This window comes from Oncorhynchus nerka, linkage group LG1, assembly GCF_034236695.1.
Source record: "Oncorhynchus nerka isolate Pitt River linkage group LG1, Oner_Uvic_2.0, whole genome shotgun sequence".
In the NCBI taxonomy this organism is placed as follows: domain Eukaryota; kingdom Metazoa; phylum Chordata; class Actinopteri; order Salmoniformes; family Salmonidae; genus Oncorhynchus; species Oncorhynchus nerka.
This window is the reverse complement of record NC_088396.1, coordinates 48,152,427-48,176,011: the sequence shown is the minus strand read 5'-3', so window position 1 is coordinate 48,176,011 and position 23,585 is coordinate 48,152,427. Positions and strand designations below refer to the sequence as shown.

Here is a 23,585-nt window from a genome sequence, read left to right as displayed (position 1 = left end):
GATTTGAGTTGTGGTCGAGCCAGCCACTAGTTAGCAGCCTTACGCTGTTGATTTGAGTTGTGGTCGAGCCAGCCACTAGTTAGCAGCCTTACGCTGTTGATTTGAGTTGTGGTCGTAGCCAGCCACTAGTTAGCAGCCTTACGCTGTGGATTTGAGTTGTGGTCGTCCAAATAGCCACTAGTTAGCAGCCTTACGCTGTGGATTTGAGTTGTGGTCACTAGCCAGCCACTAGTTAGCAGCCTTACGTTGTTGATTTGAGTTGTGGTCGAGCCAGCTACTAGTTAGCAGCCTTACGCTGTTGATTTGAGTTGTGGTTGTAGCCAGTCACTATTAGCAGCCTTACGCTGTTGATTTTAGTGGGGTCGAGCCAGCCACTAGTTAGCAACCTGCTGTTGATTTGAGTTGTGGTCGTAGCCAGCCACTAGTTAGCAGCCTTACGCTGTTGATTTGAGTTGTGGTCGTAGCCAGCGCCACTAGTTAGCAGCCTTACGCTGTTGATTGAGTTGTGGTCGAGCCAGCCACTAGTTAGCAGCCTTACGTTGTTGATTTGAGTTGTGGTCGTAGCCAGCCACTAGTTAGCAGCCTTACGCTGTAATTTGAGTTGTGGTCCAACAGACAGCCACTAGTTAGCAGCCTTACAGCTGTTGATTTGAGTTGTGGTCGAGCCAGCCACTAGTTAGCAGCCTTGGGACACGCTGTTGATTTGAGTTGTGGTCGTAACCAGCCACTAGTTAACAGCCTTACGCTGTTGATTTGAGTTGTGGACGAGCCAGCCACTAGTTAGCAGCCTTACGCTGTTGATTTGAGTTGTGGTCAGTAGCCAGACTAGTTAGCAGCCTTACGTTGTTGATTTGAGTTGTGGTCGGCCAGCTACTAGTTAGCAGCCTTACGCTGTTGATTTGAGTTGTGGTCCCAGTCACTAGTTAGCAGCCTTACGCTGTTGATTTGAGTTGTGGTCGTAGCCAGCCACTAGTTAGCAGCCTCACGCTGTGGATTTGAGTTGTGGTCGTAGCCAGCCACTAGTTAGCAGCCTTACGCTGTTGATTTGAGTTGTGGTGTCGTAGCCAGCCACTAGTTAGCAGCCTTACGCTGATTTGAGTTGTGGTCGAGCCAGCCACTAGTTAGCAGCCTTACATTGTGGATTTGAGTTGTGGTCGTAGCCAGCCACGAGATAGAAGCCTTACATTGTTGATTTGAGTTGTGGTCAACCGCCAGCCACTAGTTAGCAGCCTTACATTGTTGATTTGAGTTGTGGTCGTAGCCAGCCACTAGTTAGCAGCCTTACATTGTTGATTTGAGTTGTGGTCGTCCAGCTACTAGTTAGCAGCCTTACGATGTTGATTTGAGTTGTGGGCGTAAAGATCATCAAGCCACTAGTTAGCAGCCTTGTTCTGTTGATTTGAGTTGTGGTCGTAGCATCAGCCACTAGTTAGCAGCCTTACGTTGTTGATTTGAGTTGTGGTAAACAGGAAGCCAGCTACTAGTTAGCAGCCTTACGCTGTTGATTTGAGTTGTGGTCGTAGCCAGCCACTAGTTAGCAGCCTTACGCTGTGGATTTGAGTTGTGGTCGTAACCACCACTAGTTAGCAGCCTTACGTTGTTGATTTGAGTTGTGGTCGTAGCCAGCTACTAGTTAGCAGCCTTACGCTGTTGATTTGAGTTGTGGTCGTAGCCAGTCACTAGTTAGCAGCCTTACGCTGTTGATTTGAGTTGTGGTCGTAGCCAGCCACTAGTTAGCAGCCTTACGCTGTGGATTTGAGTTGTGGTCGTATCACAGCCACTTTAAACAGCCTTACGCTGTTGATTTGAGTTGTGGTCATTATTCATCTCACTGCATATGTATAGCCTGTACGCTAGATTTGAGTTGCATTCTTATGTCAGCCACTAGCCACTAGCAGCCTTACATTTGTTTGAGTTTGTCTAGCCAGCCATCTCATAGAAGCCTTACATTGTTGATTTGAGTTGTGGTCACTCATTCATATAGCCAGTACTAGTTAGCAGCCTTACATTGTTGATTTGAGTTGTGGTCGTGCAGCCACTAGTTAGCAGCCTTACATTGTTGATTTGAGTTGTGGTCTGCTAACCAGCTACTGTTACAAATAAAATGTTGATTTGAGTTTGATTTGTAGTTAGCAGCCTTACGCTGTTGATTTGAGTTGTGGTCGTAGCCAGCCACTAGTTAGCAGCCTTACGTTGTTGATTTGAGTTGTGGTCGTAGCCAGCTACTAGTTAGCAGCCTTACGCTGTTGATTTGAGTTGTGGTCGTAGCCAGCCACTAGTTAGCAGCCTTACGCTGTTGATTTGAGTTGTGGTCGTAGCCAGCCACTAGTTAGCAGCCTTACATTGTTGATTTGAGTTGTGGTCGTAGCCAGCCACTAGTTAGCAGCCTTACATTGTTGATTTGAGTTGTGGTCGTAGCCAGCCACTAGTTAGCAGCCTTACATTGTTGATTTGAGTTGTGGTCGTAGCCAGCTACTAGTTAGCAGCCTTACGTTGTTGATTTGAGTTGTGGTCGTAGCCAGCTACTAGTTAGCAGCCTTACATTGTTGATTTGAGTTGTGGTCGTAGCCAGCTACTAGTTAGCAGCCTTACGTTGTTGATTTGAGTTGTGGTCGTAGCCAGCCACGAGATAGAAGCCTTACATTGTTGGAGTAGTTGATGGTGAATGGGGAAACTTCCTTCACGTTGAGCCTGTGGACGTTCTCCTGGAGCAGACCAAACAGAGGCAGGTAAAGGGTGGCCAACCTAGCCTGCTGGCTCTGAAATAGAGATCATCTGATTAAATCAACTTCCTTCACCCTTACGAGGAATTTCTACATGACTAGAGAGGAAAGAGACAGGGATTACTGGGCTGCTTACCTTGGAAGTGTAGCGCTCGTCAAAGGTGTGCTTGACCATCAGGTTCTTGAGCACGTGGATGGATACCTGACGGATCTCCCGGAACTCCTGCAAGGCCCCGCCCACCTCCCGCAGCAGCAGCCCAACCAGGAAGTGGTTCTTACAGAAGTCGTCTGTCAGCGAGTAGTCCAACTGGAGGTCTGGGCGGAGGACAAACAGGAGACGGACGTTAGAAAGACGACCTGAACAATCTGCTATGATGTAAACAACAACACAACCGCAGCACTGAGCTGATGTTTGAACTGAAGCACTGAGCTGATGTTTGAACTGAAGCACTGAACTGATGTTTGAACTGAACCACTGAACTGATGTTTGAACTGAAGCACTGAACTGATGTTTGAACTGAAGCACTGAACTGATGTTTGAACTGAAGCACTGAACTGAAGCACTGAACTGATGTTTGAACTGAAGTACTGAACTGATGTTTGAACTGAAGCACTGAACTGATGTTTGAACTGAAGCACTGAACTGATGTTTGAACTGAAGCACTGAACTGATGTTTGAACTGAAGCACTGAACTGATGTTTGAACTGAAGCACTGAACTGATGTCTGAACTGATGCACTGATTTGATGTTTGAACTGAAGCACTGAACTGATGTTTGAACTGAAGCACTGAACTGAAGCACTGAATTGATGTTTGAACTGAAGTACTGAACTGATGTTTGAACTGAAGCACTGAACTGATGTTTGAACTGAAGCACTGAACTGATGTTTGAACTGAAGCACTGAACTGATGTCTGAACTGATGCACTGATTTGATGTTTGCCAGAGTCTATCACAGTGCAATCCGTTTTGTCACCAAAGCCCCATATACTACCCACCATTGCGACCTGTACGCTCTCGTTGGCTGGACCTCGCTTCATACTCGTCGTCAAACCCACTGGCTCCATGTCATCTACAAGACCCTGCTAGGTAAAGTCCCCCCTTATCTCAGCTCGCTGGTCACCATAGCATCTCCCACCTGTAGCACACGCTCCAGCAGGTATATCTCTCTAGTCACCCCCAAAACCAATTATTTCTTTGGCCGCCTCTCCTTCCAGTTCTCTGCTGCCAATGACTGGAACGAACTACAAAAATCTCTTAAATTGGAAACACTTATCTCCCTCACTAGCTTTAAGCACCAACTGTCAGAGCATCTTACAGATTACTGCACCTGTACATAGCCCACCTATAATTTAGCCCAAACAACTACCTCTTTCCCAACTGTATTTAATTTATTTATTTATTTTGCTCCTTTGCACCCCATTATTTTTATTTCTACTTTGCACATTCTTCCATTGCAAAACTACCATTCCAGTGTTTTACTTGCTATATTGTATTTTATTTGCCACCATGGCCTTTTTTGCCTTTACCTCCCTTCTCACCTAATTTGCTCACATTGTATATAGACTTGTTTTTTTTTACTGTATTATTGACTGTATGTTTGTTTTACTCCATGTGTAACTCTGTGTCGTTGTATGTGTCGAACTGCTTTGCTTTATCTTGGCCAGGTCGCAATTGTAAATGAGAACTTGTTCTCAACTTGCTTATCTGGTTAAATAAAGGTGAAATAAATAAATAAATAAAGAGCCGACGTTTGACCTTAAATAGACTGGTTCCAACGCCTCAGAGACAAACCTACTGCTATAGTCACACATTCCAAAGAAATAAGAACTATTTGAGGCCCAAACAATTCTCCCTCTCCCTCACCCTCTCCCTCCCTCACACCTGATAGGTAGGGATCTTTAAGGACAGTATATGTCTATCAGGACAGTATAGGTCTATCAGGACATTATAGGTAGGGGTCTATCAAGACAGTATAGGTCTATCAGGACAGTATAGGTAAGGGTCTATCAGGACAGTAGGGATCTATCAGGACAGTATAGGTAGGGGTCTATCAGGACAGTATAGGTAAGGGTCTATCAGGACAGTATAGGTAGGGGTCTATCAAGACAGTATAGGTAGGGGTCTATCAGGACAGTATAGGTAGGGGTCTATCAGGTCAGTATAGGTAGTGTTCCATCAGGACAGTATAGGTAGGGGTCTATCAGGACAGTATAGGTAGGGGTCTATCAAGACAGTATAGGTAGGGGTCTTTAAGGACAGTATATGTCTATCAGGACAGTATAGGTAGGGGTCTATCAGGACAGTATAGGTCTATCAGGACAGTATAGGTAGGGGTCTATCAGAACAGTATAGGTAGGGGTCTATCAGGACAGTATAGGTCTATCAGGACAGTATAGGTAGGGGTCTATCAGGTCAGTATAGGTAGGGGTCTATCAGGACAGTATAGGTAGGGGTCTATCAGGACAGTATAGGTCTATCAGGACAGTATAGGTAGGGGTCTATCAGGACAGTATAGGTAGGGGTCAATCAGGACAGTATAGGTAGGGGTCTATCAGGACAGTATAGGTAGGGGTCTATCAGGACAGTATAGGTACTGGTCTATCAGGACAGTATAGGTAGAGGTCTATCAGGACAGTATAGGTAGGGGTCAATCAGGACAGTATAGGTAGGGGTCTATCAGGACAGTATAGGTAGGGGTCTATCAGGACAGTATAGGTATAGGTCTATCAGGACAGTATAGGTCTATCAGGACAGTATAGGTCTATCAGGACAGTATAGGTCTATCAGGACAGGATAGGTAGGGGTCTATCAGGACAGTATAGGTATATCAGGACAGTATAGGTCTATCAGGACAGTATAGGTAGGGGTCTATCAGGACAGTATATGTAGGGGTCTATCAGGACAGTATAGGTCTATCAGGACAGTATAGGTAGGGGTCTATCAGGACAGTATAGGTAAGGGTCTATCAGGACAGTATAGGTAGGGGTCTATCAAGACAGTATAGGTCTATCAGGACAGTATAGGTAAGGGTCTATCAAGACAGTATAGGTCTATCAGGACAGTATAGGTCTATCAGGACAGTATAGGTAGGGGTCTATCAAGACAGTATAGGTCTATCAGGACAGTATAGGTAGGTAGGGTATAGGTATATCAAGACAGTATAGGTAGGGGTCTATCAGGACAGTATAGGTAGGGGGTCTATCAGGACAGTATATAGTGTCAGGACAGTATAGGTAGGGGTCTATCAGGACAGTATAGGTATAGGTCTATCAGGACAGTATAGGTCTATCAGGACAGGATAGGTAGGGGTCTATCAGGACAGTATAGGTAGGGGTCTATCAGGACAGTAGGGGTCTATCAGGACAGTATAGGTAGGGGTCTATCAGGACAGTATAGGTCTATCAGGACAGTCTATCAGGACAGTATAGGTAGGGGTCTATCAAGACAGTATAGGTCTATCAGGACAGTATAGGTAAGGGTCTATCAAGACAGTATAGGTCTATCAGGACAGTATAGGTCTATCAGGACAGTATAGGTAGGGGTCTATCAAGACAGTATATCTATCAGGACAGTATATCTATCAGGACAGTATAGGTAGGGGTATATCAAGACAGTATAGGTCTATCAGGACAGTATAGGTAGGGGTCTATCAGGACAGTATAGGTAGGGGTCTATCAGGACAGTATAGGTCTATCAGGACAGTATAGGTCTATCAGGACTGTATAGGTAGGGGTCTATCAGGACAGTATAGGTAGGGGTCTATCAGGACAGTATATGTAGGGGTCTATCAGGACAGTATAGGTCTATCAGGACAGGATAGGTCTATCAGGACAGTATAGGTATATCAGGACAGTATAGGTCTATCAGGACAGTATAGGTAGGGGTCTATCAGGACAGTATAGGTAGGGGTCTATCAGGACAGTAGGGGTCTATCAGGACAGTATAGGTAGGGGTCTATCAGGACAGTATAGGTAAGGGTCTATCAGGACAGTATAGGACAGTATAGGTAGGGGTCTATCAAGTATAGGTAGGGTCATCATAGTATAGTCTATCAGGACAGTATAGGTAAGGGTCTATCAAGACAGTATAGGTCTATCAGGACAGTATAGGTCTATCAGGACAGTATAGGTAGGGGTCTATCAAGACAGTATAGGTCTATCAGGACAGTATAGGTAGGGGTATATCAAGACAGTATAGGTCTATCAGGACAGTATAGGTAGGGGTCTATCAGGACAGTAGGGGTCTATCAGGACAGTATAGGTAGGGGTCTATCAGGACAGTATAGGTAAGGGTCTATCAGGACAGTATAGGTAGGGGTCTATCAAGACAGTATAGGTCTATCAGGACAGTATAGGTAAGGGTCTATCAAGACAGTATAGGTCTATCAGGACAGTATAGGTCTATCAGGACAGTATAGGTAGGGGTCTATCAAGACAGTATAGGTCTATCAGGACAGTATAGGTAGGGGTATATCAAGACAGTATAGGTCTATCAGGACAGTATAGGTAGGGGTCTATCAGGACAGTATAGGTAGGGGTCTATCAGGACAGTATAGGTATAGGTCTATCAGGACAGTATAGGTCTATCAGGACAGTATAGGTCTATCAGGATAGGTAGGGGTCAGGTATAGGTAGGGGTCTATATAGGTAGGGGTCTAGGACAGTATAGGTAGGGGTCTATCAGGACAGTAGGGGTCTATCAGGACAGTATAGGTAGGGGTCTATCAGGACAGTATAGGTAAGGGTCTATCAGGACAGTATAGGTAGGGGTCTATCAAGACAGTATAGGTCTATCAGGACAGTATAGGTAAGGGTCTATCAAGACAGTATAGGTCTATCAGGACAGTATAGGTAGGGGTCTATCAAGACAGTATATGTCTATCAGGACAGTATAGGTCTATCAGGACAGTCTATCAGGACAGTATAGGTAGGGGTATCAAGACAGTATAGGTCTATCAGGACAGTATAGGTAGGGGTCTATCAGGACAGTATAGGTAGGGGTCTATCAGGACAGTATAGGTCTATCAGGACAGTATAGGTCTATCAGGACAGTATAGGTAGGGGTCTATCAGGACAGTATAGGTAGGGGTCTATCAGGACAGTATAGGTAGGGGTCTATCAGGACAGTATAGGTCTATCAGGACAGGATAGGTCTATCAGGACAGTATAGGTAGGGGTCTATCAGGACAGTATAGGTAGGGGTCTATCAGGACAGTATATGTAGGGGTCTATCAGGACAGTATAGGTAGGGGTCTATCAGGACAGTATAGGTCTATCAGGACAGTATAGGTCTATCAGGACAGTATAGGTAGGGGTCTATCAGGACAGTATAGGTAGGGGTCTATCAGGACAGTATATGTAGGGGTCTATCAGGACAGTATAGGTCTATCAGGACAGTATAGGTAGGGGTCTATCAGGACAGTATAGGTCTATCAGGACAGTATAGGTCTATTAGGACAGTATAGGTAGGGGTCTATCAGGACAGTATAGGTCTATCAGGACAGTATAGGTAGGGGTCTATCAGGACAGTATAGGTAGGGGTCTATCGGGACAGTATAGGTCTATCAGGACAGTATAGGTCTATCAGGACAGTATAGGTCTATCGGGACAGTATAGGTCATGGTTTTTCAGAACTTTTTCAGAACATGGTTTTTCAGAACTTTGACAGCATATAGTGCATATAGGATCACTTCCGGGTTGGAGCGAGCAGTCGCATCCGCACTTCGGTCTGCACTTCGGTCTGCAGGTAGTATAACTTTTCATTACATTTCATTACATTTCATTATAGTACAACGGTTTGATTTGTCTAATCTTAGCAATTTCTTCTTAGCTAGCTACATAGCCGTCTTTGTATCAAAGATAATTGCGTAATTATCGTATTTCGTCGTCCTAACGTAGTCTTCACTGCTATCTGCCCAGCAGCTAGCCAGCTAGCTAACGCCCACCGTCTACATAGCTAGCTACATAGCCGTCTCTGTATCAAAGATAATTGTGTAGATAATTGTGTAGTCTAGAGCGATTTTCTAGGTTACCTAGCCAGCTATTGTCGTTCTTTTAACGCAACGTAACGTAACCAACACTGCTAGCTAGCCAGCTAGCCCCTGAATCAACAACGCAGCCACTGCCAGCTAGCCTACAAAGTCAACAACGCAGCCACTGCCAGCTAGCCTACTTCAGCAGTACTGTATCATTTTTAATCATTTTAGTCAATAAGAATAGCAGCACTGTAGAAACTATTACCCTCAACTGAACGACTTGATTAGTGTAGTGTTAGCTAGCTACATAGTTGTCTTTGCTGTCTTCGTATCCAAGATAATTGTGTAGTTTAGAATGTGTAGTTTTTAGAGTGATTATCTTAATTTACCGAGGTTAGCTAGCCAGCTATTTGTGTCGTCCTTAACGTAGGAGACACTGCTAGCTAGCCAACAGCTAGTCAACGTCTACCGATTAGAACTCAACAACCCGGTCGCATTCCGCCTCGCTCCACAGGTAGTATCACATTTTCATTTCATTTCATTACAGTACAACGGTTTGATTTGTTTGATCGTAGCTAGCTACATAGCTAGCTACATAGCCGTCTCTGTATCAAAGATAATTGTGTAGTCTAGAGCGATTTTCTAGGTTACCTAGCCAGCTATTGTCGTTCTTTTAACGCAACGTAACGTAATCAACACTGCTAGCTAGCCAGCTAGCCCCCGAATCAACAACGCAGCCACTGCCAGCTAGCCTACAAAGTCAACAACGCAGCCACTGCCAGCTAGCCTACTTCAGCAGTACTGTATCATTTGAATCATTTTAGTCAACAAGATTCTTGCTACGTAAGCTTAACTTTCTGAACATTCGAGACGTGTAGTCCACTTGTCATTCCAATCTCCTTTGCATTAGCGTAGCCTCTTCTGTAGCCTGTCAACTATGTGTCTGTCTATCCCTGTTCTCTCCTCTCTGCACAGACCATACAAACGCTCCACACCGCGTGGCCGCGCCACCCTAATCTGGTGGTCCCAGCGCGCACGACCCACGTGGAGTTCCAGGTCTCCGGTAGCCTCTGGAACTGCCGATCTGCGGCCAACAAGGCAGAGTTCATCTCAGCCTATGCCTCCCTCCAGTCCCTCGACTTCTTGGCACTGACGGAAACATGGATCACCACAGATAACACTGCTACTCCTACTGCTCTCTCTTCGTCCGCCCACGTGTTCTCGCACACCCCGAGAGCTTCTGGTCAGCGGGGTGGTGGCACCGGGATCCTCATCTCTCCCAAGTGGTCATTCTCTCTTTCTCCCCTTACCCATCTGTCTATCGCATCCTTTGAATTCCATGCTGTCACAGTTACCAGCCCTTTCAAGCTTAACATCCTTATCATTTATCGCCCTCCAGGTTCCTCGGAGAGTTCATCAATGAGCTTGATGCCTTGATAAGCTCCTTTCCTGAGGACGGCTCACCTCTCACAGTTCTGGGCGACTTTAACCTCCCCACGTCTACCTTTGACTCATTCCTCTCTGCCTCCTTCTTTCCACTCCTCTCCTCTTTTGACCTCTCCCTCTCACCTTCCCCCTACTCACAAGGCAGGCAATACGCTCAACCTCATCTTTACTAGATGCTGTTCTTCCACTAACCTCATTGAAACTCCCCTCCAAGTCTCCGACCACTACCTTGTATCCTTTTCCCTCTCATCCAACACTTCCCACACTGCCCCTACTCGGATGGTATCGCGCCGTCCCAACCTTCGCTCTCTCTCCCCGCTACTCTCTCATTTACATTTTACATTTAAGTAATTTCCTCTTATCATCAAATTGGTGCTTTCCCTCTGACATCCAGTGGAACCCACTTTACAATAGTGCAACCTAGGTCTTTTGGGGGATCATCTGCTCAAACCTTCAACCTATCTCCTGATTCTGCCTCCTCAACCCTCCTCTCCTTTTCTGCATCCTTTGACTCTCTATGTCCCCTATCCTCCAGGCCGGCTCGGTCCTCCCCTCCCGCTCCGTGGCTCGACGACTCATTGCGAGCTCACAGAACAGGGCTCCGGGCAGCCGAGCGGAAATGTGGGAAAACTCGCCTCCCTGCGGACCTGGCATCCTTTCACTCCCTCCACTCTACATTTTCCTCTTCTGTCGCTGCTGCTAAAGCCACTTTCTACCACTCTAAATTCCAAGCATCTGCCTCTAACCCTAGGAAGCTCTTTGCCACCTTCTCCTCCCTCCTGAATCCTCCCCCCCCCCCTCTCTCTCTGCAGATGACTTCGTCAACCATTTTGAAAAGAAGGTTGACGACATCCGATCCTTGTTTGCTAAGTCAAACGACACCGCTGGTTCTGCTCACACTGCCCTACCCTGTGCTCTGACCTCTTTCTCCCCTCTCTCTCCAGATGAAATCTCGCGTCTTGTGACGGCCGGCCGCCCAACAACCTGCCCGCTTGACCCTATCCCCTCCTCTCTTCTCCAGACCATTTCCGGAGACCTTCTCCCTTACCTCACCTCGCTCATCAACTCATCCCTGACCGCTGGCTACGTCCCTTCCGTCTTCAAGAGAGCGAGAGTTGCACCCCTTCTGAAGAAACCTACACTCGATCCCTCCGATGTCAACAACTACAGACCAGTATCCCTTCTTTCTTTTCTCTCCAAAACCCTTGAACGTGCCGTCCTTGGCCAGCTCTCCCGCTATCTCTCTCAGAATGACCTTCTTGATCCAAATCAGTCAGGTTTCAAGACTAGTCATTCAACTGAGACTGCTCTTCTCTGTATCACGGAGGCGCTCCGCACTGCTAAAGCTAACTCTCTCTCCTCTGCTCTCATCCTTCTAGACCTATCGGCTGCCTTCGATACTGTGAACCATCAGATCCTCCTCTCCACCCTCTCCGAGTTGGGCATCTCCGGCGCGGCCCACGCTTGATTGCGTCCTACCTGACAGGTCGCTCCTACCAGGTGGCGTGGCGAGAATCCGTCTCCTCACCACGTGCTCACCACTGGTGTCCCCAGGGCTCTGTTCTAGGCCCTCTCCTATTCTCGCTATACACCAAGTCACTTGGCTCTGTCATAACCTCACATGGTCTCTCCTATCATTGCTATGCAGACGACACACAATTAATCTTCTCCTTTCCCCCTTCTGATGACCAGGTGGCGAATCGCATCTCTGCATGTCTGGCAGACATATCAGTGTGGATGACGGATCACCACCTCAAGCTGAACCTCGGCAAGACGAAGCTGCTCTTCCTCCCGGGGAAGGACTGCCCGTTCCATGATCTCGCCATCACGGTTGACAACTCCACTGTGTCCTCCTCCCAGAGCGCTAAGAACCTTGGCGTGATCCTGGACAACACCCTGTCGTTCTCAACTAACATCAAGGCGGTGGCCCGTTCCTGTAGGTTCATGCTCTACAACATCCGCAGAGTACGACCCTGCCTCACACAGGAAGCGGCGCAGGTCCTAATCCAGGCACTTGTCATCTCCCGTCTGGATTACTGCAACTCGCTGTTGGCTGGGCTCCCTGCCTGTGCCATTAAACCCCTACAACTCATCCAGAACGCCGCAGCCCGTCTGGTGTTCAACCTTCCCAAGTTCTCTCACGTCACCCCGCTCCTCCGCTCTCTCCACTGGCTTCCAGTTGAAGCTCGCATCCGCTACAAGACCATGGTGCTTGCCTACGGAGCTGTGAGGGGAACGGCACCTCAGTACCTCCAGGCTCTGATCAGGCCCTACACCCAAACAAGGGCACTGCGTTCATCCACCTCTGGCCTGCTCGCCTCCCTACCACTGAGGAAGTACAGTTCCCGCTCAGCCCAGTCAAAACTGTTCGCTGCTCTGGCCCCCCAATGGTGGAACAAACTCCCTCACGACGCCAGGACAGCGGAGTCAATCACCACCTTCCGGAGACACCTGAAACCCCACCTCTTTAAGGAATACCTAGGATAGGATAAAGTAATCCTTCTCACCCCCCCTTAAAAGATTTAGATGCACTATTGTGAAGTGGCTGCTCCACTGGATGTCATAAGGTGAATGCACCAATTTGTAAGTCGCTCTGGATAAGAGCGTCTGCTAAATGACTTAAATGTAAATGTAAATGTAGTGCAATAGGAAAGAATTCACACCCCTTGACCTTTTCCACATTTTGTTACAGTCTTATTCTGAAATGCATCAAATGAAACATTTCCTCAGCAATCTACACACAATACCCCATAATGACAACCTGGGACTGAATACTTTCTGAATGCACGGTAGGTAGTGTGCTTGAGTTTGATGACATGGAAAAGCAATTTAAAACACTCTGAACACTACAGCCACTGTGATTATTGTTATCTGACCCTGCTGGTCATCTATGAACATTTGAACATCTTGGCCATGTTCTGTTATAATCTACACCCGGCACAGCCAGAAGAGGACTGGCCACCCCTCATAGCCAGGTTCCTCTCTAGGTTTCTTCCTAGGTTCCTGCCTTTCTAGGGAGTTTTTTCTAGCCACTGTGCTTCTACATCTGCATTATTTGCTGTTTGGGGTTTTAGGGTGGGTTTCTGAACAGCACTCTGTGACATCGGCTGATGTAAAAGGGGGTTTATAAATACATTTGTTTGATTGATTGAACACAAAATGGACAGGATCTTTCAACTTTGGCAGACAGCTTTCCCAACATCATATTACTGTATAAAAGCATTGTGGTTTCAGGTTAGTACAATAGATGTATCCCAATCAGCCTTGGTATACCTTCATACTGTATATTGTATTTTGCTCACCTTGAAATCTCTGTATCCTCCCATTTCCAAAAGGCATGGGCAGATTCAAGGGGATGTAGTGCTCGTGGTTGCATATGACACGCAGGAACTCAAACTTGAACTCAAACAGAGTCTGAAAACAAGACATATGTACATAAGTGTTACTCCTAAGGTATAGTGGTGGAAATATGAATGGTATTGTAATAACTCAACATAATCATATCATCATGAGAACTACCCTGGGGTCTCCAGGCACAAAGCAGTGGATGTAGTGGTTGATCTGCTTGAAGACAAAGCCTCTGTCCATGAGGGTCAAACAGCGCTGTGGACACAGGAAGAAAATGATTATTTCAGTAGAGTACAAGGATGACCATGTGTGCCCGTCTAGCCAATCAGATGGCGCCAGCTGACCTTGATGAAGACAGCCAGGCTGTGATTGGCGTTGCGGGCTGCGTCCAAGTTGTCCTTGTACTTCTGGGTGATGTGGGGCATCATCATGTTGACCAGGGTCTCCACCGTGTGGTGGAAACCGGCCGAGAAACGCTGGTTCCTGGACACCTGAGAAATAGAGACAAGTTGTTACTGTCAGCGCTGTTACTGTCAGCGCTGTTACTGTCAGAGCTGTTACTGTCACAGCTGTTACTGTCAGAGCTGTTACTGTCAGAGTTGTTACTGTTGTTACTGTCAGCTGTTACTGTCACTGTCACTGTTACTGTCACTGTTGTTACTATCAGAGTTGTTACTGTTGTTACTGTCACAGCTGATACTGTTGTTACTCTCACAGCTGATACTGTTGTTACTGTCACAGCTGATACTGTTGTTACTGTCACAGCTGATACTGTTGTTACTGTCACAGCTGATACTGTTGTTACTGTCACAGCTGTTACTGTGAGATTGATTTTGCGTTAGGATTCCAGAAGTGCCCAGATGATAACATATGAAAGTACTATGCAACACTTCAATTTGGTCCTCGAGGAGCTACACACTTCCAACAACACATTGCTGTTTTGTTTCTGACCCCACCACAGCTGTTCCCTGAGAGAGGCCATCCCAGGTTGTGTTTCCACCACAGCTGTTCCTAGAGGGAGGCCATCCCAGGTTGTGTTTCCACCACAGCTGTTCCCAGAGGGAGGCCATCCCAGGTTGTGTTTCCACCACAGCTGTTCCTAGAGGGAGGCCATCCCAGGTTGTGTTTCCACCACAGCTGTTCCCAGAGGGAGGCCATCCCAGGTTGTGTTTCCACCACAGCTATTCCCAGAGGGAGGCCATCCCAGGTTGTGTTTCCACCACAGCTGTTCCTAGAGGGAGGCCATCCCAGGTTGTGTTTCCACCACAGCTGTTCCCAGAGGGAGGCCATCCCAGGTTGTGTTTCCACCACAGCTATTCCCAGAGGGAGGCCATCCCAGGTTGTGTTTCCACCACAGCTATTCCCTGAGAGAGGTCATCCCAGGTTGTGTTCCCACCACAGCGGTTCCCTGAGAGAGGTCATCCCAGGTTGTGTTTCCACCACAGCTATTCCCAGAGGGAGGCCATCCCAGGTTGTGTTTCTGACCCCACCACAGCTATTCCCTGAGAGAGGCCATCCCAGGTTGTGTTTCTGACCCCACCACAGCTATTCCCTGAGAGAGGCCATCCCAGGTTGTGTTTCCACCACAGCTGTTCCCAGAGGGAGGCCATCCCAGGTTGTGTTTCCACCACAGCTATTCCCTGAGAGAGGCCATCCCAGGTTGTGTTTCCACCACAGCTGTTCCCAGAGGGAGGCCATCCCAGGTTTTGTTTCTGACCCCACCACAGCTGTTCCCAGAGAGAGGCCATCCCAGGTTGTGTTTCCACCACAGCTGTTCCCAGAGGGAGGCCATCCCAGGTTGTGTTTCTGACCCCACCACAGCTGTTCCCAGAGGGAGGCCATCCCAGGTTGTGTTTCCACCACAGCTATTCCTAGAGGGAGGCCATCCCAGGTTGTGTTTCCACCACAGCTGTTCCCAGAGGGAGGCCATCCCAGGTTGTGTTTCCACCACAGCTATTCCTAGAGGGAGGTCATCCCAGGTTGTGTTTCCACCACAGCTATTCCTAGAGGGAGGCCATCCCAGGTTGTGTTTCCACCACAGCTATTCCTAGAGGGAGGCCATCCCAGGTTGTGTTTCCACCACAGCTGTTCCTAGAGGGAGGCCATCCCAGGTTGTGTTTCCACCACAGCTGTTCCCTGAGAGAGGCCATCCCAGGTTGTGTTTCCACCACAGCTATTCCTAGAGGGAGGTCATCCCAGTGACCCACCACAGAACCACAGTAGAGGGAGCAACACTTAATGGAAACTCCCTGTTTCCTCTGTTCAGTGTGGCACACTCCTGAGGGAGAGTAATGGTTCCTACAGCAGCTTCCTGATTATACATGGCCATGCCAGGGAGGAAACTCAGGGCTATGGTTGGTTAGGGGAGACTGCTGTGGATAGCATTGAAGTGACGGTTAGTTATGAGACATGGCTGTGCTTTATTCTGTGTGAGGACTGTGGCAGCCCACATTGCTGCGCATGTTAGGAGCTCAAAATGTTAAGCTGACATTTATATCATAGAAAAAAAATGAAGACTTGGCTTAGTCAAGTGTCACAACAGACTTACCCTCACTTTACTGCTCTCAATCAAGTACTGTGCCATGGACTTCACTAAAGCTTCGAAGAAATACCACGAGTACTACGAAACAGAGATACAGAAACAAATACAAATCAATGCAAACATGAAACTTGATGTAAATGTCCAGAAAACCCTTCTTCACCCTGTTGCTGTGTTGTTCATTACCTTTAGCAATTTGTTGCTGGTGAGGAAGTCTGTGGAAGGCTTTAGAATTGCAGTCATGGCTTTGGCCAGCTCCTCGTGAACTGTTCTCGTGGTAGAGGATGTGTATGGCTCGGTCTTAAACACATACTGAACCAGGAAGGGAGAAAAAAACAACATCATGTTCTACAACTACACAGTAGGTAATTGTGCCCTATGACAAATGGACCAGTACCATGCTTACCTGGCTAACTTAGTGCAAATTGAGAAATTATGTGACTAAACTCAACAAAAAGAAGAATAAACTGTATTATGAAGACAAGATCAATGATATAAAGAATGTTGGAAAAAAACTTTGGAGTACTTTAAGTGGAATTATGTGCAGAAAGACGTTCAACTCCATCTTTCATCCAATCAGATGGCTTATTCATCACAAAACCATTTGATGTTGCCAATTATTTTAATGATTATTTAATTGGCAAAGTGGGCAAACTTAGGCAGGAAATGCCAATAACGAACAGTGAGCCATTGTATTCATGGATAAAAAATAAATAATTAAAGAAAAGCATTGCAAGTTAGAATTTTATAAAGTTAGTGTGGGAGAGGTGGAAAAATTATTGTTATCGATCAATAATGACAAACCTCCTGGCACTTCGATGAAAAGCTACTGAGGATGGTAGCTGACTCTATAGCCACTCCTACTGAGGATGGTAGCTGACTCTATAGCCACTCCTATCTGTCATATATTCAATCTGAACATAGAGGAAAGTCTTTGTCATCAGGCCTGGAAGGAAGCCAAATTATTCCGCTACCCAAGAGTGGTAAAGTGGCCTTTACTGGTTCTAACAGCAGACCTATCACCTTGCTGCCAGCTCTTAGCAAACTGTTGGGAAAAAATGGTGTTTGACCAATTACAATGCTATTTCTCTGTAAACAAATGAACAACAGACTTTCAGCATGCTTATTGACAAGGGCACTCAACATGTACTGCACTGACACAAATGACTGATGATTGGTTGAAAGAAATTCATAATAAGAAGATTGTGGGCGCTGTACTATTAGATTTCAGTGCAGCCTTTGATATTATTGACCATAACCTTCTGTAAAAAAAATGGTGTTATTGCTTTTCAACCTCTGCCATATCGTGGATTCAGAGCTATCTATCTAATAGAACTCAGAGGGTTATATTTAATGGAAGCTTCTCTAATGTCAAACATGTAAAGTGTGGTGTACCGCAGGGCAGCTCTCTAGGCCCTCTACTCTTTTCTATTTTTACCAATGACCTGCCACTGGCATTAAACAACGCATGTGTGTCCATGTATGCTTATGATTCAACCATATACACATCAGCAACCACAGCTAATGGAGTCACTGAAACCCTTAACAAAGAGTTGCAGTCTGTTTTGGAATGGGTGGCCAGTAATAAACTGGTCCTGAACATCTCTAAAACTAAGAGCATTGCATTTAGTACAAATCATTCCTTAAGTTCTAGACCTCAGCTGAATCTGGTAATGAATGGTGTGGCTGTTGACAAAGTTGAGGAGACTAAATTACTTGGTGTTACCTTAGATTGTAAACTGTGATGGTCAAAACATATAGATTCAATGGTTGTAAAGATGGGGAGAGATCTGGTCGTAATAAAGAGATCCTCCGCTTTTTTGACACCACACTCCAAAAAGCAAGTTCTGTAGGCTCTAATTTGGTCTAATCTTGATTATTGTCCAGTCGTGTGGTCCAGTGCTGCAAGGAAAGACCTACAGTGCCTTGAAAAAGTATTGATCCCCCTTGGCGTTTGTCCTATTTTGTTGCACTACAACCTGCAATTTAAATGTATTTTTTATTTGGACTTCATGTAATGGACATACACAAAATAGTCAAAATTTGTGAAGTGAAATTTAAAAAATTCACTTGTTTCAAGAAATGCTAAAAAAAATCTAACTGAAAAGTGGTGTGTGCATATGAATTCACCCCCTTTACTATGAATGAAGCTAAATAAGATCTGGTGCAACCAATTACCTTCAGAAGTCACATAATTTGTTAAATAAAGTCCACCTATGTGCAATCTCAGTTTATATACACCTGTTCTGAAAGGCCCCAGAGTCTGCAACCCCACTAAGCAAGGAGCACCACCAAGCAAGTGGCACCATGAAGACCAAGGAGCTCTCCAAACAGGTCAGGGACAAAGTTGTGGAGAAGTACAGATCAGGGTTGGGTTATAAAAAAATACAAGAAACTTTGAATATCCCACGGAGCACCATTAAATCTTTTTTTTTTAAATGGAAAGAATATGGCACCACAACACACCTGCCAAGAGAGGGCCGCCCACCAAAACTCACGGACCAGGCAAGGAGGGCATTAATCAGGGAGGCAACAAAGAGACCAAAGATAACCCTGAAGGAGCTGCAAAGCTCCACAGCGGAGATTGGAGTATCTGTCCATAGGACCATTTTAAGCAGTACACTCCACAGCTGGTCTATACGGAAGAGTGGCCAGAAAAAAAGCTATTCCTTAAAGAAAAAAATTTGCAAACGTGTTTGGTGTTCGCCAAAAGGCATGTGGGAGACTCCCCAAACATATGGAAGAAGGTACTCTGGTGAGATGAGACAAAAATGTAGCTTTTTGGCCATCAAGGAAAACGCTATGTCTGGCGCAAACCCAACACCTCTCATCACCCCGAGAACACCATCCCCACAGTGAAGCATAACAAGTGTGTCTGTCAGAGCTGTGTGTAAGTTGACTATGCAAACAATTTGGGATTTTCAACACATTCATGTTTCTTATAAAAAGAAGAAGTGATGCAGTCAGTCTCTTCCAGCAGGACAATGACCCGAAGCATACTGCTAAAGCAACACTCGAGTGGTTTAAGGGGAAACATTTAAAAGTCTTGGAATGGCCACACCTCAATCCAATTGAGAATCTGTGGTAGGACTTAAAAGATTGCTGTACACCAGCAGAACCCGTCCAACTTGAAGGGGCTGGAGCAGTTTTGTCTTGAAGAATGGGCAAAAATCCCAGTGGCTAGACTTGCCAAGCTTATAGAGACATAACCCAAGAGACTTGCAGCTATAATTGCTGCAGGAGGTGGCTCTACAAAGTATTGCCTTTGGGGGTGAATAGTTATTCATGCTCAAGTTCTGTATTTTTGTCTTATTTCTTGTTCGTTTCACAATAAAAAATAGTTTTATTAAAATTGGTAGGCATGTTGTGTAAATCAAATGATACAAACCTCCCAAAAATCTATTTTAATTCCAGGTTAAAAGGCAACAAAATAGGAAAAATGCCAAGGGGGTGAATACTTTCGCAAGCCACTGTAGTTACACTGCAGCTAGCCCAGAGCAGAGCGGCACGTTTTGCTCTTAAATGTAATCAGAGGGCTGATATAAATACTGTAAATATCAGTCTCTCTTGGCTAAGAGTTGAGGAGAGACTGACTCCATCACTTCTTCTTTTTATAAGAAACATTAATGTGTTGAAAATCCCAAATTGTTTGCATAGTCAATACACACAGAGCTCCACTGACCCTACCAGACATGTCACCAGGGGTCTTTTCATAGTCCCCAAATCCAGAACAAATTCAAGAAAGCGTATATTATTATATAGAGCCCTTATTGCATGGAACTTCCTTCCATCTCATATTGTTCAAATAAACAGCAAACCTGATTTTAAAAAACAGACAAAGCAACACCTCACAGCACCTCTCTCCTATTTAACCTAGATTGTTTGTGTGTATGTATTGATATGTAGGCTACGTGTGCCTTTGAAAAATCTGTATTTGAGCTGTTCTTGTCTATTGATGTTCTGTATTATGTTTCATGTTTGTGTGGACCCCAGGAAGAGTAGCTGCTGCTTTTGCAACAGCCAATGGGATCCTAATAAAATACCAAATACCAGAATAGATATTACAAATGGACCAGTACCATGCTTACCGTGGCATATAATAAATGGACCAGTACCATGCTTACCTTGACATATAATAAATGGACCAGTACCATGCTTACCTTGACATATGATAAATGGACCAGTACAATGCTTACCTTGACATATAATAAATGGACCAGTACAATGCTTACCTTGGCATATGATAAATGGACCAGTACCATGCTTACCTTGACATATGATAAATGGACCAGTACAATGCTTACCTTGACATATGATAAATGGACCAGTACCATGCTTACCTTGACATATGATAAATGGACCAGTACAATGCTTACCTTGACATATGATCGTAGGTAGTGTTCCAGCCCTTCTTCGTGGCACTGGGAAACAATGTGAATCATGACTCTGAAAGGACCAGAAAGCAGATGTAAGAACAGGTCAATACTCAGGCCTCACAGAGAACCCAATTAAGAACATATGTCTATGGGAGTCTCCCAAGTGGCACTCTATTCCCTATATAGTGCACTACTTTTGACCAGAGCCCTGTGGGGGAATAGGGTGTCATTTTGGGACACAGACTAACACTACTGACTTGGTGACGTTGACAGCCACCTCCTCATGGGTGGCACTGGTCAACACACGGAATAGCTGGTTGAGAGTGGTGGGCAGGAACTGTATCATCACAGAACTCTCCATAGCGTGTAGACTCTGAGGAGATAAGAACATAGGGTTTACTAACACACTGAAGGCCTTGTATTTCCCCGAGGCAAAATGCTGATCCTGCAGAATGTCATCCACAAGCACATCAAAGACAGGCGTAACTGCATTAGCAGAACTGACTTATGTTAAAATTACTTGTAAGGAGAGATGAAATTAGAAACAGCTTCAATCTAAGTGCTTGGTGGCGTACAGTAAACAGGCACTCCCAAGCCGGCTCTAACCGATCGCTGCAGCTGTACATAGTCTATTGGTAAATAGCCCACCCATTTTCACCTACCTCATCCCCATACTGTTTTTATTCATTTACTTTTCTGCTCTTTTGCACACCAATATCTCTACCTGTACATGACCATCTGATCATTTATCACTCCAGTGTTAATCTGCAAAATTGTAATTATTCGCCTACCTCCTCATGCCTTTTGCACACGTTGTATATAGACTCCCCCTTTTTTTTCTACTGTGTTATTGACTTGTTTATTGTTTACTCCATGTGTAACTCTGTGTTGTCTGTTCACACTGCTATGCTTTATCTTGGCCAGGTCGCAGTTGCAAATGAGAACTTGTTCTCAACTAGCCTACCTGGTTAAATAAAGGTGAAATAAAAAATAAATAAAAAAATCAGTCTCTGATGAGGAGGTGAGAGTTGCATCTCACCGTGAGCGGCGGAAACCAAACACACAGTTGCGTAACAGGAAACGGAAGCAGCAAAGAATAACAGGACACACCTGAGAACAAGCATGTTAATCACACACACCTACGAGTTAGTTCCTGAGCGGCCCGTTGGTGCATCACTCCGCACGGGCCAAGGCCTGCCAAGTTATCTGACAACCTGCCAGGGAAACAACTCTCTGCTAGACCTGGCCTTGGGTGACCATTGTTTGTGTGGAATAGTGTGTTTACACGAGCACCCAAGAGATTCATCTGAATATGTGTCTCTGCTCATGTCAGTGTTCAGAGGGGGGAAATGGAGAGAGCACCTGTGGACTGGAGCCGAGGGTAATGCTAGCATTGTCCCACCCAGGCCTGAGTAAACAAGCACTGACTTATTAACATCCTGGGTAAATCAGACAGCCTGGATGGCAGAGAGAGTGATGGGTGACAGGTGTTGGAGGGATAGAGATCGAAACGTGTTTTCTCTCAAGCCACCCTATTTGGCGCACAACAACAGGTGTCATGTCTTTCAGACCCCAGTCAGACAGGTCTTCGTACATCCTGGTCATGCCCACGGAGTTGCCACCGTCACTGACAATGCTTTACCTTCAGATACTTGACCAGCTCTCCTCCTGTCCCCTGGGCTGCAGACTCTGTGACCTGACAGTGACCAAAGAAATTGTGCAAATGTTGATCCTACAGGGAGGAGAAGTAGGAGAATGTTAGAAAACAAGATGTCTAGAAGAGGCGGTGGAGATCATGCATTTGAAAACCCTTGTATCGGTTTTACGTCACTGAACTCATCTGAGAAATGAAACCCAACCTGAGTGTACACAGTGGAGACGAGGTGAGTGGACACCTTGAACAAAGGCTTGCCTCCATCCACCCATTTGATTTCAGGATGCTGCTGCGTGGGACATAGGATATATTTTAACAATACTAAAAACAAAGTCACTGGTTATCATACTACAAGGGTGGTGTATTGGATCAACCTACAGTATAGTAAAGTAAAGGCCTTTAGTGTACTCTAGGTGGGTACAATACAATACAGAGAAGAGAATTAAAAGCTCAAGTTGAAACAACTAAAGACCAGTCATTAACTCAGCCATGTTGTATTCCCACGCAATTAGCTTAACATTGTTAAGTCCCACTGCTGTGTGCTTTCACTTCCCCAGATTTTGGGGCCCACAAAGTTAGCTGCTCAAGACTCTGTGTGTGTCTGTGTGTGTGTGTGTGTGTGTGTGTGTGTGTGTGCGCGTGCGTGCGTGCGTGCGTGCGTGTCTGAAGGGAGAGCTACCTTGCTGACAACCTCTTGACAGTTGAGGTAGCCAGTGGGCAGGTTGGCAGCCACGGGGACGTGACTCTCATTCATGATCACCCTGCCATCCTTCAGCAGAGGGAGCCAGGCGTAACCCACTGAGGACAGACAAGAACAATGAGAGACAGGCAGTCAGCTTACAGACAGTGTCATACCTAACAGTGACCCAGCACTGGGAGAATAGGGAAAGCTTACAGACAGTGTCATACCGAACAGTGACCCAGCACTGGGAGAATAGGGAAAGCTTACAGACAGTGTCATACCTAACAGTGACCCAGCACTGGGAGAATAGGGAAAGCTTACAGACAGTGTCATACCTAACAGTGACCCAGCACTGGGAGAATAGGGAAAGCTTGCAGACAGTGTCATACCTAACAGTGACCCAGCACTGGGAGAATAGGGAAAGCGTACAGACAGTGTCATACCTAACAGTGACCCAGCACTGGGAGAATAGGGAAGAATGTAAACTGGCACAGGCACAAATCATCCATCATTTTAGTGGGGAAAATTCGTTTGGATGGTTTAAGACTGGATGTAGGCCTGAGTCACATGGGTCTGTATCCTGGGTCTGGTGTCTACCTTGTGTCTCCACCACGTCTCTCTTCTTGGCGCTGGCCTTGCTGTTGCTGTCACAGCTGACGTGGAAGAAGGTGAACAGCAGATGGTGCTTCTCATTGAGCTGAGTGGGTAGCGCAATCTTAAACTGAGGAACAAGAACATACACGCTCAGGGTTAGAATACATACTGCCACTGCTTTGTCTACTCACTACTTACTCTAAAGTATTGTTTCAAATGTAACTGTGCATTCTGCATGATTCGACTG

General features: G+C 45.8%; 1 protein-coding gene across 10 annotated transcripts in view; it reads right to left on the bottom strand.

Annotated features, from left to right (window-relative positions):
* Window positions 1-23,585, bottom strand: part of LOC115124084 (dedicator of cytokinesis protein 9-like) — a 229,148-nt gene that overhangs the window by 63,771 nt on the left and 141,792 nt on the right. For 7 of the 10 annotated variants that reach the window (XM_065019375.1, XM_065019381.1, XM_065019383.1 and 4 more), the window contains exons 20-32: window positions 23,342-23,465; window positions 22,742-22,860; window positions 22,268-22,351; window positions 22,051-22,140; window positions 20,666-20,781; window positions 20,409-20,478; window positions 16,219-16,344; window positions 16,042-16,113; window positions 13,838-13,984; window positions 13,665-13,748; window positions 13,448-13,559; window positions 2,860-3,038; window positions 2,643-2,759 (exon numbers count right to left, since the gene is read on the bottom strand). In XM_065019375.1, coding sequence (XP_064875447.1) covers window positions 2,643-2,759; window positions 2,860-3,038; window positions 13,448-13,559; window positions 13,665-13,748; window positions 13,838-13,984; window positions 16,042-16,113; window positions 16,219-16,344; window positions 20,409-20,478; window positions 20,666-20,781; window positions 22,051-22,140; window positions 22,268-22,351; window positions 22,742-22,860; window positions 23,342-23,465 — 1,440 coding nt within the window. The remainder of the gene's footprint in view (window positions 1-2,642; window positions 2,760-2,859; window positions 3,039-13,447; window positions 13,560-13,664; window positions 13,749-13,837; window positions 13,985-16,041; window positions 16,114-16,218; window positions 16,345-20,408; window positions 20,479-20,665; window positions 20,782-22,050; window positions 22,141-22,267; window positions 22,352-22,741; window positions 22,861-23,341; window positions 23,466-23,585) is intronic. The other 3 variants (XM_065019385.1, XM_065019371.1, XM_065019374.1) reach the window with 1 other exon arrangement.